Below are 16,895 nucleotides of genomic sequence, written 5' to 3'. Positions count from 1 at the left end.
CATCTGCAGTTACCTGCGCAAGCACAAACTGACTTTGTAGTTGCACAAACCACAGTATGGGATTTTGTTGCCAAAACGGTGGCAGTGTTACTGACACATGATTAATTACTGTGCCATTAGATACATCTACAGCTGGTAGCAGGGCTGGCCTCATGGAGCTATGATGAACTGCAATACAGGAGATATGTGATGGAGTCTCTGTGGATGATCATACTTAGCATGATGCAGCATGATATAAAGTACTAGTGATTTTCGAATTTCATGTCAGTGACCATCAGAGATCACTTCAGGTTCACCAACTGTTGCATGCTAGATGAATTAACTTCATTGCAACATAAAAACTAAACTGTAACTCATATGACTCCATTAAAAAGCACATAAAACAACAGAATAAAACATATATAAAAACAAAGAGAAAACATTAAGTCAGTGGCTGTACCAAAAATAACTATTGAAAATACTAATCACTTGTGCATCAAATTACACTGCACATAACACTGCACTTGACAGTCCAAGTTCTGCTATCAAATTGTAACTATATCTCTATTATTAGGAGTAGTTAAAAAAGTGAACATTTCTGTTTCATTTATTTTTATAATAATACGCAGTCAATCAAGAACATAAACTGAATAGATTTTATGTGCAATGATTAAATAACCAAACCTAATTCCACCATATGTGTCAGTCACTGCTGAATAGTGGAAGTGTATTGAAAATATGTTGTCACAGTCAAATACTTTGTACTCTAATGGAAGAGCTGAGACGTGATGAATATACCATCTAAAATATTTATACAAACTGATGATCATGCTGTTATAACTATCAATTAATGTAAAAAGGTGTCAAGCTGACTAATTCATTGTTGTGTCCATCATTTCATGTTTGTCATTAAACCAGATTACAGCAAGAAGTCAGACACCAGAAAGCAGAAGTATTAACACTGAGGCAAACCCAGATTAGTAATGTTCCAGAATCTGTTTAACCATTGAAAATACTAATCACTTGTGCATCAAATTAAACTGCACATAACACTGCAGTTCACAGTCCTAGTTCTGCTATCAGCTACCTGTTTTGGTATACACTGTTATCACTGTACACATTGAAACAAACAAGCAATGACTCAAAATGCATAAAATCCAATGAATTAAATGTAGGTGGTATAATTTAATACTCAGAAAAGATTCAATTTTAATCATATTTCAATGTATATTGTTGAAGTAATGATAATTTAATAACTACGCTTTGATTTATTTTCACTTTTTTATATGTGCTTTACTATGTATTTTTTCCTTTTAGTCTGTATGCTGTCTTCATTGTTGGATTGTAGTAGCCATTGTAATTGTGGTAAGTAACAACTGATATTACTTATCTAAATACCTAGTTATTTATAATATTAACAACAGGTTATGGGCCCAGGTGCCAGGTTTTACAGGAAACAAATAGGGGGGGGGGGGGGGGGGGGGGAACTAATTAATTAATGAATGCAATATGTAACTCAAAGTCATGGCTCAGGAGATGGGGAAGTACAGGATACCATCGTTTGATGACACAAACCTTATCCACTGAAAATTTAGGACTGAATAATTTTTGAATTGTAATTAGTGAGTTTTGTGGAAAAGTCCTACATGGAGATGGTAGAGTCCACTCAGGATGACACAACTGAACAATGTGCACAGAAAAATCTCTTCTGAGAGAATTTAGCAAAAATGAAAACAAGTGTAATCACAAATAATCCAAAGAACTTCATACAGGTTCTTGGAGTATGCCAAGGACAAGGAAACTGGCTATGATTTGTGGAATTCGTTAACTCAAAATTTTGAGCTGATAGATATGACTAATCAAATTTTAGTAAGAAAAACTCTGTTGACAATGAAGTTTAATGTAAGTGATGACACACTTGAAAATAATTTTTTGAACTTTGATAAGTAAATACATGACCTGAAGGCATCAAGTGCTAATATTGAAAAAATTGATATAGTGTGTAGTTTGTTACTAAGAATGCCTCTGGAATACGAAGTTGCCATTACTGCTCTGGAAGCCTTGTCAAGTGAGCAATTGAAGCTGAGTTTTGTAAGGGGTAGACTATTAGATGTAGATGCAAAACACACAATAACTATAAAGGTAACAGAAGATCATTAAATGAATTTTCTTCATTGACAGCCTTTGTCTGACAGCAATGTCAAAGGAAGGAAGTATCAAGTGACAACAAAATCTCAAGATATGTATGATGCAACCAAAGCTCTAAATATATTTGTTACCAATGTGGAAAACCAGGTCATATTAGTGGACAATGCAAAGCCAAATTGTTGCAAAAGCATAAAAGTAGCAATTCTGCAAATGTAGCATAAGATGTGCAAGCTGTTAAGTGGTGTCTAGTTTTAGGGGCAATGTAACATTAGTCTCTCCCTTTGATGAATGTGAAGGAACAGGTGGATGCAATCCAGAATGAAATTTTCACTCTGCAGTGGAGTGTGTGGTGATATGAAACTTCCTGGCACATTAAAACTGTGTGCCAGACTGAGACTCAAATTCGGGTCCTTTGCCTTTTGCGGGGAAGTGCTCTATCAACTGAGCTACCCAAACATGACTCCCAACACATCCTCACAACTTCACTTCTGCCAGTTCAGTGTTTCATTCTGGAAACATCCTCCAGGTCAAGGCTGGGGCAAAGCCACGTCTCCACAATATCCTTTCTGCCAGGAGTGCTAGTTTTGCAAGTTTTGCAGGAAAGCTCTGTGAAGCTTGAAAGGTAGGAGATGAGGTACTGGTGAAGCTGTGAGGGAAGCTTGTGAGTCATGCTTAGGTAGCTTAGTTGGTAGAGCATTTGCCCTTGAAAGGCAGAGCTCCGAGTTTGAGTCTTGGTTGGGCCTATAGTTTTAATTTGCCAGGAATTTTCAAGATTAAAGTTTCTCAAAACACATACATTTTTGTTTGCCTGAAAGGCTGGGAATGTTGATGTTGAAAGCATTGTTTGTGGAAAAAGAATTTCAAATAAAAATAAAAGATGTTCTTGAAGTGTTAGGTTTACTAAATAATTTGTTATCAGTGTGTAAACTTACAATGGCTGGATACTCATTGTTTTTGAAAATTAAGTGTGTTCAATTCAAAAGAGTGCTAAATCTGTAGCTGTAGCTCACAGAAAAGATTCATGCATGTATGCTGTTTTGTTCAAAGATACTAAGAGTTCTATTTAAAGTGCTTGTGTTTTGGACAGTGATGTAGACTTGCAGCATAAACACTTAGGACATTTGAACCTCAAAAATATGAAGAAACATTGTTATCTAGCAGAGGCTCTGGACAAAGTAATGCTTTCTGAACCCTTGCATAGAGGGTAGACAAACATGATTATTACATACTCAGCCTTGTATTTGAGCCAAATGATACCTTGAATGGATACATATTGGTGTGCTAGGTCCTATGACACTTTTTTCTTCTGATGCAAAGAAATAAATAGTGGCTTTCACTGATGGTCATATTAACTTTACAGCAGCTTATACTCTTCAATCAAGTTGTGAAGAGTTTCATTATTTTAAAATATACTATGGTATGGCTACCGCTCTTTTTAACATGAAAATTGGCAGTTTTAGATGGGACAATGGTGGTGAATATGTTTCAGATGAAATCCTTTGAAGAAAAGGGATCACAGTTTGAGTTTACACTTACGTACACACCTCAGCAAAATAGAGTGTCACAACAACTGAATCGTACTATCATTGAAAAGGCTTGTTGTATGATGCTTGGGTGCAAATCTAGAGACATGCATTGGCAGCTGTTTTCATCATTAATCATAGACCTACTTCAGGTAGAGAAGGAAAGAAGCCAAATTTGAAATTACTACATGTGTTTGGGTGTGTTGCATACTTGTACATTTCAAAGAAAGCAGTGTGACATTAGCAGAAAAGTTGTTGGGCAGGGCCCATATGTGCTTCAGATGGTTTATCATTACTTTTGCAGGCTTGCTAATCAGTAATATCTTGAAACTGTGTACTCCTTGTTTAAGCACTTTGTGTGGACCTATGTATGGCAGCAGTAAAGCCAACCAGATCATGTCATTGTGGAACACAATGAAATCCCAGTCATCCAGCACTTTGTGTGCAGAGATTATTGGCACACTGTGAGGCTATGGAGGAGGAACACAGAGGTATGGTGTGTGATGTGTGCAACAATGGTCTGTGGTCATGACTGATGGTTGATGAAGCACAAAATCAGCAGGTACGGAGTGTGTTTCATCATACAGGATCTCTAATAGAGAAATTATGTTGCACAGGGCTTCAGTGCACACACCTAACAGCAATCAAGGCAGTTCTTCAGACTATTTAGTCCATGGCAAATGAGTGCCATTTTCAATGTACACTGCCCCTGTCTGATGCTCTGTGGTTGGAAGGCAGATGTCCAATATTGATGCGTGTGACAAAAAATGGATAGTTCACTGAAAAGTTAATTTGAATTCTGAACCTTGATGAGTGGTGATAGAAGCTGGGCTACCAAACCAAGAAATCCACATAACAATGAAAGCTCCGGCTGTTTAATCTGCCGTGATGCCTCTACCCACTGCATTATGCACTTGATGACTGAAAGAATATATTGATAGGCATCAGTCTCAGGGAGAGGTCCTACCAGAATGAGAGGCACATGGTGGAAGCAGCCATTTGGAATCTTGAATTGGCAAAGATATGGTTGTAAGTAACACTCCATTTCACTCTGTTGATGTGGCATACAAGTGTATGTCCACTCTGTGCAATCTTCATTAATGTTCCACCACATGAAGTGGTCTGTGATGAAGCATGTTGTTGGGCAGAAATTGGCATGTAATAAGTTAAGGAAAGATGATCTTGCAAACTGCCTGAGGAACAGGGGGAAGTGTTCAGTTCTGTAACACTTCACATGAGATCTATATATTTGTGCCCAGTATTGGATGATGTTCAAGGTTGTAGTTAATAGTGGGATTGTGCAATTGCTGGTTCTGCAGTTGTGCCTCCATGAAGTTATCATAATCAATTTGTGTGGAGATGGCACTGATCTCTGAAAGATAGTCTGCAACAACATTGTCCATGCCCTTCAGATGATTGATGTCAGTCATGAACTGTGCTATACAGTCCAGGTGGTAGAACTGGCTGGGCCACGTGTCTTTTGATGAATTTCAGAATGAGTCTCCTTGCAGTCAGTTGTTAAGTAAATGAATAGCAGTCCAAATGGACTGCATCATCTTTAAACTGGTGAACTGCTTCATAAACTGCTAGAAGATCATGGTCATACACAGACCACTTATGCTGTTAAGGTGTCAGTTTGTGCTAGAAAAATTGAAGTGGTTGCTGTACACCTGGCCCTTCCTGCTGTAGAACCACCCCAGTAGTGAAGTAGCTGACATCAGATGTAATAGTGAGTTTCATATGAGGGAGAGTGTGTGACAAAGTCGTGGCATATCAAGGCAGTCTTTAAGCTGGTCAAAGATGAACTGCATGCAGGAACCATATACCAGCTTATATTTACCTGTGGTATTCTTGCCCATGAGAACCTCAGTGAGTGCAGTGTCAGTGTTGGCTGCTTGTGAAAGCTGGTGGTGATAGACATTAATCATTGCTATGAATCAATGTAATTCTTTTAATTCCTGTGGTGGCAGCTGCTGACAGATGAATTCCATTCACTGTGGCATGGGGTGAGTGCTGGCAGCATTGATAATAAGTCTGAGAAATATGATCCTAGTTTGTCTAAGTTGACATTTTTCTTCATTAATCACAACACCATTATCAACAAGAGCACCATAAACCTGTTTAAAATGCAATTCATGCATGTTCTCATCTGGGAAAAATGAGATGGCGCAGCAGAAAGAGAGCTTGAACAAAATATTGAATGAGTGAAGCCCATGAGCTGTCCAAAGGTCTAACAACTATAGCTTCTAACTAGTTCATTGACCACTGCCTAGTATCATGGATCTCATCCAGTGGTAACCTGCTTGGTCAGTGGCAGACCAGAGGGCCTGATGTGGTGGTAAACTTGTGTAGTGTTCCATTTCTGATAGCTCATTGCAGAACCAGCACTCACAGAGAGACAGGAGGTGCAGAAAAGCACAGTGTTTCAGTGGGAAGCACATGAGCAAGAGATGAGATACTGATCTTGTTGATGAGTGAAGGTTACGTTTACAGAAGAAACTTCCTCAAAGACTGCTGCTGCCTTGTTGACACCAGGTTGAGATGGGGTGACAAAGTTGTTATGGGTGAGTGGAGATGACTGATGTGTCTGATGAATTTGTAGACAGTGCCATGCGGTGATGAGTTCCTCTGATGAGTTGGGGGTTGCTTGCTATATGGCATCATTTTTCTGCTGTAGGCATAGGGAATCTAATCATGTTGAAATAGAGTAGGTGGACTTGTTGAACTTAGATCAATGACCTGATGCAGTCTTGTAAATAACAATGATGATCATATGTCAAAATGCAACAGTGTGTGTTGCCCAAAGCAGATGCTGTGAGAGTATACTTTGTTGTTGGTTGGGTGTGGCCAGTGATGATGGCAACAGAGTGGTCACTGTATTGGTGAGTCAGTGTTCCACTAGCCAGATCCCATAGCAGTCAGAAATAGAAAAGGAAATAAGCTTCGAGTGGAAGTTCACTGATTTCCACAATGAGAAAATTCCATATGATCACATCTTTGCATTCCAGTTGCATTTTTGTTTTTTTTTGGGGGGGGGGGGGGGGAGAAGTGCTAAGTGCTTGGAGACTTAGACATTGATGACAGAGTTGTTTGCTTCACAGAGCAGTGTAGTGCATGTGCTGTGTGACATAAGAGGTAGGGTCAGCATGTGTACTCACTTCAGTGTCCGAATCAATGACTTAATCTTTTTCATATGAGTGGTCGAGGATGTAAAGTTTGCTGCTGTTCTGTGGTGATGGCCATGCATAACAATTCATTGCTGTGATGTAAGATGAGGTGACTTGACTAGGCTTTGTGGCACAGTATGCTCATAACAGACCCTGCAACTCTTTTAGATGGGCCATGTAAGGCAAGCAACAGTTATATCTAGTGTTGCCAAACTGTGTGTGAAACCAGGAAAGTTAGCCCCACATAGGTGTTGCTCATTAGGATCATAGGTGCCAGGTGTGTGGGAGGTTGTTGTGTTTGCATGAATGTCACTGTCCTAGACTGGGGTCATGATGTTACCATGAGTGGGGATCAATCAGGGTCAGCTGGGATTGGCTGCTGTGAGGGGGTGGGCACGTAGAGGCTGGTGCTCTGGTCCATGTGCTGTGGTTTTATTGTCAAAGATACTGATGCACTGTCAGTGTTGTAGTATTGTGAAGATTATGTCTGCTAATTTGAGCCTGTTATCCATTGATTCATACTCATGAGAAATTTTGACAGAAATTTGATCATCAATCAGGTCCAAAGCATTTGAACTGGTATCAGTGGCTAATCAACTAGTGTGCATAATCTATGCCAGAGCTGTAAAAGAGTCCTGTTCGCCAGCTGTTCTTCTGGCATCTGTGAGAGGCACTGAAGAATAGCTAATTTTGCTGCAATGTACATGTTATCTGTGGGGGTATGTGGATAATGTCACTTATCACATCAGCATATTCTCCTAAGTGACTTGAGTGGGCTAACAGTTTTAGCACCATCACTAGTTACATCATATGTAGTGAGGATGCTTTTGACTATTGTGAACCAGACAGTTGGTTGATATGGGAGTAATAGTGGCAGTTTAGGATGTGCATTAAAGTGCATGTAGGTGACATTGATGGATGGTGATGACAGTTGCCAGGGTGACATCCATAGGGATATCACAGAAAAATGTTCCATAGCTGTTCAAAGCACAGTGGGGTGCCCAGTATGAATGTCCAAAGACTGTACAGTAGGCTGCAATTGCATCAAGTTGAATAATTTTGAACATGGTGCAGAAGACATATTGGCCAGAGCGAACAATCATGAATCTGACTAGTTGGATTGTTGTGGCTCAGTACAACCCAGATTTTCATAAAAAGTGGGAGTGGCAATGAAGTCACTCAGTAAATCATTTCTGGTACACTACTGTTTGACATTATTGTCCACTGCTGGAGCATTGCACTGATGAGAGTCACTTCCATGTTTGATGAATGTGGGTTCTTAAAGAGTTGACTGTGAAGTGCTGTATACTCCAACATTGAAATCATTGTCTTGTCTTGTGAAATGTAGGAGATAATGGTTGCACATTGGAAGCATTGTCAACATGTATTTTCTGAATCAGCCTGAAAATAAATCAGGAGGAGTTTGACAAAGGCACCAATATAAAGTCCTTCCCTGGGATAGGATCTGGGTGACAGATAACACTTTCCAAAACAAGATAGTTCTCTCTTTATTCAAGAAAAAAATTGCAATACAAGACCACATTGTTGCAAGAGCCGGTCATAGAATGAACTAAAGCATGCTCACAAGATCACAGTCAATATTCAGCGATGTTACGATGTTGAGGTGTTTCAACACATTCAAACCACCGATACTTATATCTTCAAAATACTGTCATTATTGAAAGAAACCTTAATAATCCAACAATTAGTTATGATATTTATAGCTTTTTAAGTGTTAGATGTGATAAACCACCCCCATTCACACTGTAATTGTAGGAAGAGACTTAAATTGCACAACAATCAGTCAGAATATTTGCACTTTTTAAGAAGCAAGAATGATGAAATATCCTACAAAATAATATTCAATGAATTTTTTGAAAACTATTTGGAACAGAGTATCTGATAGGCCACCCACGGTGGAACTGGAAGTGACTTCTCTGAGGGAGCCCATTTTGAAACTGGTATTAATGATAGTGAGGCTGTTAAAGCAATGGTGATTATTAAAATACAAAGGATAACTTAAACAAGTAGAAATATTTACATGTTCAGTAAGCTGGTCAAGGAGCCCATCACATCATATGTCAAAGAGAAACTCAAATTATTTAACTATGGACAAGAGAATGTTGGAGGAATATGGTTCATGTTTGAAGGACTAATTGACCAAGCACTGGGCAGCAATATCTTGTAGAACAGGGGAGTCTCCTTGATGGTATGCAGCCATTGTAAAGAAACTTATGAAGAAACAATAACTGACAAAATATCAATGCATGAAACATTCAGTGGCTTCCATAGCAGGATCTTATCAAAGCTCTCTCAAAAAACACAAAGAAAATATGATCATAAGCAAAGGGTGCCAGTTACATCAGTGTTCTGAGACTCATGGATAACAGAGAAACCTAAATTGAGAGTAGGAAGATAAAAGCAGATGTCGTAAACCCATTTTTAAATATTCCTATAGAACAAGATGTGGAGAAGTACTCTCCCACTTTAGTTCTCACACTCCTACAAAGATGAATGATATAGATGGAAGTATTGATGACATTGAGAAACAGTTAAAATAGCTAAAATTAAGCAAGGCTTTAGGGCCTAGTGGAATATCTGTCAGATTCTATACAGGATGTTCACCTCAGTAAGCTCCCCTTTTAACAGAACAGATCTCTCGAACAAAAACCTATGCCCAGTGATTGAAAGAACATGCAGGTTTCGTGCAAAGTGTGACAATTTTTATTTTTAAGTATAGAAATGTCAAACTGTGCACTTTACACAACACAAATACATAGTATCATATGGATACAATGTGAATTAGTCACAATTGGAACCACTCAGCTCTCACAAATAGCTGGCTGTAGCAATCCATAGGGATATGAAATAGAATGGTCACACAGGCTGACTTGTAGGTAAAAGTGGTGGATGACAGTACTACATTTGTAAGATACTAGGAAAATGCAATGATTATACAGAGAGACTGCTTACAAAACACTCGTGTGACCCACTGTAGAATACTGCTCAAGCATGTAGGATGAAACAAGACTAATGTTGGACACTGGACATATACAAAGAAATGTGCCACAAATGATCTTTGCTTGAACATCACAAATATGTTGGAGAACCTGAATTAGCAAGTGTTTGAAAACACACATCAACTATCCCATGAAAGCCTACTTACAAAGTTTCAAAAACAAGACTTCAGTGAAACTCTAGGCATATTCTACAGCCTCCTATATATCCCTCCTGTAAGGACTACAAACAGACGGTTTGTTTAATTACATTGAACATAGAGGTATTTAAGCAGTTATTCTTATCATATTATCCATCTGAAATAACTGTTCTGTAACATAAACAGTGGAAGGAGTAAAGATAACAATTATGTAGTTTAGTGCTCCATAGGGACATAAAAGAGACTGAAAACATTTCAAAACTTTTAGGTGTAGTCCTTATTCAGAGCAATGTGTGAAACACACATACATACACTCCTGGAAATGGAAAAAAGAACACATTGACACCGGTGTGTCAGACCCACCATACTTGCTCCGGACATTGCGAGAGGGCTGTACAAGCAATGATCACACGCACGGCAAAGCGGACACACCAGGAACCGCGGTGTTGGCCGTCGAATGGCGCTAGCTGCGCAGCATTTGTGCACCGCCGCCGTCAGTGTCAGCCAGTTTGCCGTGGCATACGGAGCTCCATCGCAGTCTTTAACACTGGTAGCATGCCGCGACAGCGTGGACGTGAACCGTATGTGCAGTTGACAGACTTCGAGCGAGGGCGTATAGTGGGCATGCGGGAGGCCGGGTGGACGTACCGCCGAATTGCTCAACACGTGGGGCGTGAGGTCTCCACAGTACATCGATGTTGTCGCCAGTGGTCGGCGGAAGGTGCACGTGCCCGTCAACCTGGGACCGGACCGCAGCGACGCACGGATGCACGCCAAGACCGTAGGATCCTACGCAGTGCCGTAGGGGACCGCACCGCCACTTCCCAGCAAATTAGGGACACTGTTGGTCCTGGGGTATCGGCGAGGACCATTCGCAACCGTTTCCATGAAGCTGGGCTACGGTCCCACACACCGTTAGGCCGTCTTCCGCTCACGCCCCAACATCGTGCAGCCCGCCTCCAGTGGTGTCGCGACAGGTGTGAATGGAGGGACGAATGGAGACGTGTCATCTTCAGCGATGAGAGTCGCTTCTGCCTTGGTGCCAATGATGGTCGTATGCGTGTTTGGCGCCGTGCAGGTGAGCGCCACAATCAGGACTGCATACGACCGAGGCACACAGGGCCAACACCCGGCATCATGGTGTGGGGAGCGATCTCCTACACTGGCCGTACACCACTGGTGATTGTCGAGGGGACACTGAATAGTGCACGGTACATCCAAACCGTCATCGAACCCATCGTTCTACCATTCCTAGACCGGCAAGGGAACTTGCTGTTCCAACAGGACAATGCACGTCCGCATGTATCCCGTGCCACCCAACGTGCTCTAGAAGGTGTAAGTCAACTACCCTGGCCAGCAAGATCTCCGGATCTGTCCCCCATTGAGCATGTTTGGGACTGGATGAAGCGTCGTCTCACGCGGTCTGCACGTCCAGCACGAACGCTGGTCCAACTGAGGCGCCAGGTGGAAATGGCATGGCAAGCCGTTCCACAGGACTACATCCAGCACCTCTACGATCGTCTCCATGGGAGAATAGCAGCCTGCATTGCTGCGAAAGGTGGATATACACTGTACTAGTGCCGACATTGTGCATGCTCTGTTGCCTGTGTCTATGTGCCTGTGGTTCTGTCAGTGTGATCATGTGATGTATCTGACCCCAGGAATGTGTCAATAAAGTTTCCCCTTCCTGGGACAATGAATTCACGGTGTTCTTATTTCAATTTCCAGGAGTGTATATCAACAGGCACACATAATCACATGCATAGCTACATTGCCTCAGCCAGTGATACTGTACTGGTACTGCCACTTCATTGGAGTGGGAGGCCATGCCAGATGGAGATGGCAAATGCAGGAAAAGGGTGGAAGAGGGAGGGAGGGTTGGAGGGAAGTATTACTGACAACAAAGAGGGAGCCAATGAGAAAGGGATATAGCACCCATGAGCTTAGTCTGGTGTTGCCAAGGGGAGTTGCATGAGGGAAGTATTACTGAGAGCAAATAGGGAGAGAGTCAGCAAGCCAATGTGATAAGGATATGACATCCTTGAGGTTTGTCTGGTGTAGCCAAGGGGAGTTGCATGTGGCACATACTGAAGCTCTATGTAATTCAGAGAAACTGGTATTGGGGGAGGAGGATTCAGGTGGCACAGGCTTTGAAGCAGCCATTAAGATGAGTATGTTGATTCAGCAGTGTGTTCTGTCATTGGGTTGTCAACTCTACTGTTGGGCTCTGTTGGGTGATTGCCATTGATTCTTGTAAACATTTAGTTGATGAACTGCAATAAAAGTTTGATAAAAAGTTATGGTAGAGATGGTGTACAATATGACTGCTTCCACAAGTGGCCCTGCCTCTGGAAGGGTATGGTATACCTGTGACATGATGGGAATGGGGTGTGGTGGATGGCTGAATAGAACAGATCTTGACCTGGGCCTTCTACAGGAATATAGTCCCTTTGGCATTTGGTTGGGAGAATATGTAGCATAATGATGACTTGCAGTACATTATAGATTGGTTGGGTGGTAAAATAGATGAAGGGTTTTTGGTAGGAAATTTTTCATTTCTGGGCATTAGCTGAAATCCTGTTTTCTGACACTCTCATTACACTTTATTTCAAAATTATTTATCTATCCATAATCCATTAACTAAAATTTAATGTGAACTAAATTAAGTCACAAAGACTATTTCTAAATTTCTAGTTCCAATGTTGTAATACAGTTCTTACCAATCTCATCGGAAGGTACAATCTTTGAAACAACAGATCGAACTGGAATGAGACCTGCACCAGTGAGTAGATCAATTGTCTGAGCTGTAATAAAATGTAAAAAAATGTAATTTATTTTAAGTAACAGAGTAACTTCACAGCAAGGTACAATTTACATACAAAAACTGAAAAATAAAAATTATATTCTGGCTCTATAAAAAGAGATAACAATAAAAAAATATTAAGGGATGTGAATTAATCAAAAACGGTACACGTTCAGAATTGCTACAGTAATTTATATAGTTGTAAATTTCTCCCTTTTGGAAGATTTGTAGGAAGATACCACATCAGCCAAACTGTTAATTTTTGTAGAAAATAGATCTGAATATCATGATATTATCTGTTCAGGTTTACTCAAATAGAGGATTATGCTGCCAGATTTAGTTTTCCTAGCTTTCTGGATCACTATTGTTATACCTCACAAATATTTTGTTTAATAATTTGAGTTAAGTTAACAACTTAGAGGGAAAATTAATTTATTGGCTGATTTCATAATATTACAGTTTATGCTACACTGACCATAAATAGGTGATCTATTAAAGTCTGAATTTTTGCAACTGGCATTTGACTGCATTTCATTACACAAACTGTAACCTAGTGATCCTACTAAGAGATATATATTTTATGAAAATTTTATGCCATTACTATACAGAATGTAGTTTATTGGAACAACTCTTGATAACATTGTATTACATTTAGCAGAAAAATTAAATAGGCATAATATCCAGACATTCAAACCTTGGAAAAATTGAAATATTTTGGAGAACTATGAAGGGAAGTGTCTATTGCCAAGTATTGAAACACTGTTTAATATTACAAGTCATGGTGGAGATGGATGAACAAAAGTTAATTCATTACTGAATGACTTCACAATAGCAGTACACAAATTTCAGATAGAATTACACTGACTCCTAACAGGATAGTAAACTGATTGTGCTTAATATACAATATACAATATGGATATCCTATTAAATGGCTCTCTCAGTATATGATTTCTTCATGAGAGGTTTTATCAAAGACATTGTTCATTTAATTTTACTAGGCAGACTAAAGTTTTCTAACTTCTACTTGCAGCGTGACATCACCTGGAGGGCATGATTCAGATGAAAAAATGAAGGATTGTGCCAGCATGCCTCCCTCCCTCACTGGGCTGCTATTCTGAAGATTTCTATACTTGATTTGTTGCCTATATCCAGAGTGTGGCTCAGCTATGGTGCAGATTGTCTGCCGTACATAATTTTCACCACATTCACATGGCACATTGTAGACAACAGGTACTTTCAAGCCCAGAACGTCTCTCATTGGATGTACCAAACCCTTAATTTCCATGAAGGTTGGAATACTGATCTGATACCATATTTGTGTGATATTGCCCCACCATGCTTGAGGTCAGTCTGCAGAATGGAAGGAATGTTGGAGATTTGCCTTCTTGTGTGGCTGGATGTGTTTCACCTATATTTACCAAGAAATTCAACTCAGATTTGATGTAATTTGTGTCAGACTTCCCTTTCATCAGACATTCATCTCCTGAGGAACAAGATGCTGATAGATAGTATTTGAAAGATCAAGTTTTAACTCCAATGTGATACAGTCCGAATGCCAAAAAATTTTATATGGGCATGCTGCTTCGAAAAACTTCGAAATCATGTTCAGACTTACTCTAATTTCCCACTGGCTTTATTCTTTGATTATTAAAGTAACTAATAACAAATAATAGCAACAATATAAGACACAAAAATAATTTCCTAGCAAACTTGATCTGCAGTTCAGAACAAGGTTCTATATTATGATTTAAACATTTTTAACAAGCTGCTGATGAACTGAAACTGGGAATTTAAAATTCTCTCCTTACTCATAAATAATGTATGCTTTATTAACCAAACCTTTTTAAAATTATCTGTTTAGATTCATAGATGTTATCCTTTGACAATTGTTATTATTATCATATAAATTTTAGGTTATCAGTAGTACATGCACAGCAGCTGAATATTGTAACTGGACGAGCAGCACTTTTTTGCAAAGCAGTAGTTTTCCTGCCAACTGTGTAAAATATTTAGGGATTAACTTTTGAGACACAACTAGAGTAAAGTTGATCACATTAATTTGGGTTAATAGTTATTGTATCCTTATTCATGATATTTGTTTTATTGTCTCCTATAATTTAATCCATTTCCTTGCAGCTGCATCTTAGCTGGTTGAGTAGCCCAACCAAGTATCAACGAGGATATTTCACAAGGAGGCAATATACTTGATTAATTGCCTTGACAGAAGCTGAGCATAGTCATGGAGCCATATGGCAGTAGAGGCTACCAAAGGGCACAGCTCAGATCAGCAAATTCTGTGGTACTTTGTCACTTTAAGTAAGAATGCACTGTGACTAGAAAGCAAGCTCACATACTTAAATGAAGCACTACTTTATGAACCACACTAGTATTTTTTGACTACTTTGCACTGGAGTTGTATTTTGGTTTGGAAACGATTTATTTCTTATGATGAACTTACCAGATGTTCTGGAATTTATTGACATGCAGCCTCTGGGGTGAAATTGTGAACTGTGATCTCCTGGCTTGTTCCATTTGTGAACATGTTCCCAATCAGTTTGAAATGTAATTCAAGCTCTGTGTGGTAATACTTGACTATGTGCACATGAAGAACAGCTTGTATTTGTACACAATGAGATACAACAGTTAATAGCTCAATATATTTATTTATTCACCCTGTGATCATCTCACAATGATATATGATTTGTCATTATGATTCAGTGAAAATAGATAGCTCCAATATAGGTACACATGTAATATATAAAACTGTTTTGTGAGAACAGGACATGGAATTAGCTGTGGCCTTGAGGTGGGAACCATCCCAGCAACTTGCCTGAAATGATCGGGGAAAACCACTGAAAACTTAAACCAAGATGCTCAACAGAGCAAACACTACCATCCCAAATTGAGGTAAGTGTGTTAAAAACTGCACTCTCTCATTCAGTTGGTCACTAATGTACAATGTTGTATTGACCATACAAAGTTTTGACCAGATAATTAATAGTATGAAACGTAGATAGTAGATCATGACATGAAAAGAATCATCTTGTTTACAAAAATGATACATGGCTCAGTGAAAATATTTATGTGTGCTGAACATTAACATGAGTGATTGCACATTATACTGATAAAATTGTTGTATGACTACAATGATTGAAACACATATCAACACACACACACACACACACACACACACACACACACACACAAAATATAATGTATTCAAAGTTTATTGTCTTTAACAGCAGGAAAAATTAACATCAACTTGCTTATAGTTATTTAATTAATTAAAGAGGTGCATGAATATTTCCCTGGCTGTATAGAGAAGATGTCTGCTGAAGGTTATAATAGAAAGGAAAAAGAACTGGTTGGGACATTCATTAGGAAGGGAGTGGTTGCTGGCAGATGCTTTGGAAGGACTAGTTTGTGGGAGAAGACTGAGAGAAAGAAGGAGAGATACAAGATGATAGATGACATAAAGGGAAGAGGAAATTATGTGGACCTGAAGAGGATGGCAGAAGACCAGATAGCCTGGAGAACTACCATGTGAAAACCTGCCTTTTGGCAGAACACTAATAATGATGATGATGATGTATAGTATGGAATGCCACACTCTGCAGACCAGCTGGCTGGAGTTCAAACAGGAAGCACAAAAAAGACCATCACTCAGAACACAGGGAGAAGATAACTGGGAATCATTAACCCATTTACGAATACTCTATCATTACAGCATATATGTGCTGTAACAAATATAAGTGAAAAGGCCACACACAGTATCACAGTTTGAGGTGAGGGGGACTTGGTGTTTCATACCTATTTGAGCTTGGAACATGGAGTAAAAAGTTTTTGGTTTAGCGCAGACCAAGGGCCATTCAAACAACTGTCATATTGTGGCTGTGTTACAGTATATTAAGCAAGGTTTGAATAACAAATCAAAGCTGATGCCTAGGCAAATTGTGCAAATCAGTTAATTCCTTTGGCAAAAGATTTTATTTGGGCTGAAATTAACGCTCATCTAGCGGCATCATTTGCATGTGTATCGTTCTGATTTTATATGAAAAAATATGCAAAAAATACACGCCACTTCTATTCTTTAAACATGTATGAACTGGTCCAAATTT

General features: G+C 39.5%; 1 protein-coding gene across 10 annotated transcripts in view; it reads right to left on the bottom strand.

Annotated features, from left to right (window-relative positions):
- LOC126483737 (proton-coupled folate transporter-like) overlaps positions 1-16,895 on the bottom strand; it is a 263,942-nt gene that overhangs the window by 37,387 nt on the left and 209,660 nt on the right. For all 10 annotated transcript variants that reach the window (XM_050106856.1, XM_050106855.1, XM_050106861.1 and 7 more), the window contains exon 5: positions 12,695-12,778. In XM_050106856.1, the coding sequence (XP_049962813.1) occupies positions 12,695-12,778 (84 nt within the window). The remainder of the gene's footprint in view (positions 1-12,694; positions 12,779-16,895) is intronic.

This window comes from Schistocerca serialis, chromosome 6, assembly GCF_023864345.2.
Source record: "Schistocerca serialis cubense isolate TAMUIC-IGC-003099 chromosome 6, iqSchSeri2.2, whole genome shotgun sequence".
NCBI lineage: Eukaryota > Metazoa > Arthropoda > Insecta > Orthoptera > Acrididae > Schistocerca > Schistocerca serialis.
The sequence above is the reverse complement of the archived record's forward strand: the minus strand, read 5'-3'. Positions and strand labels throughout refer to the sequence as shown.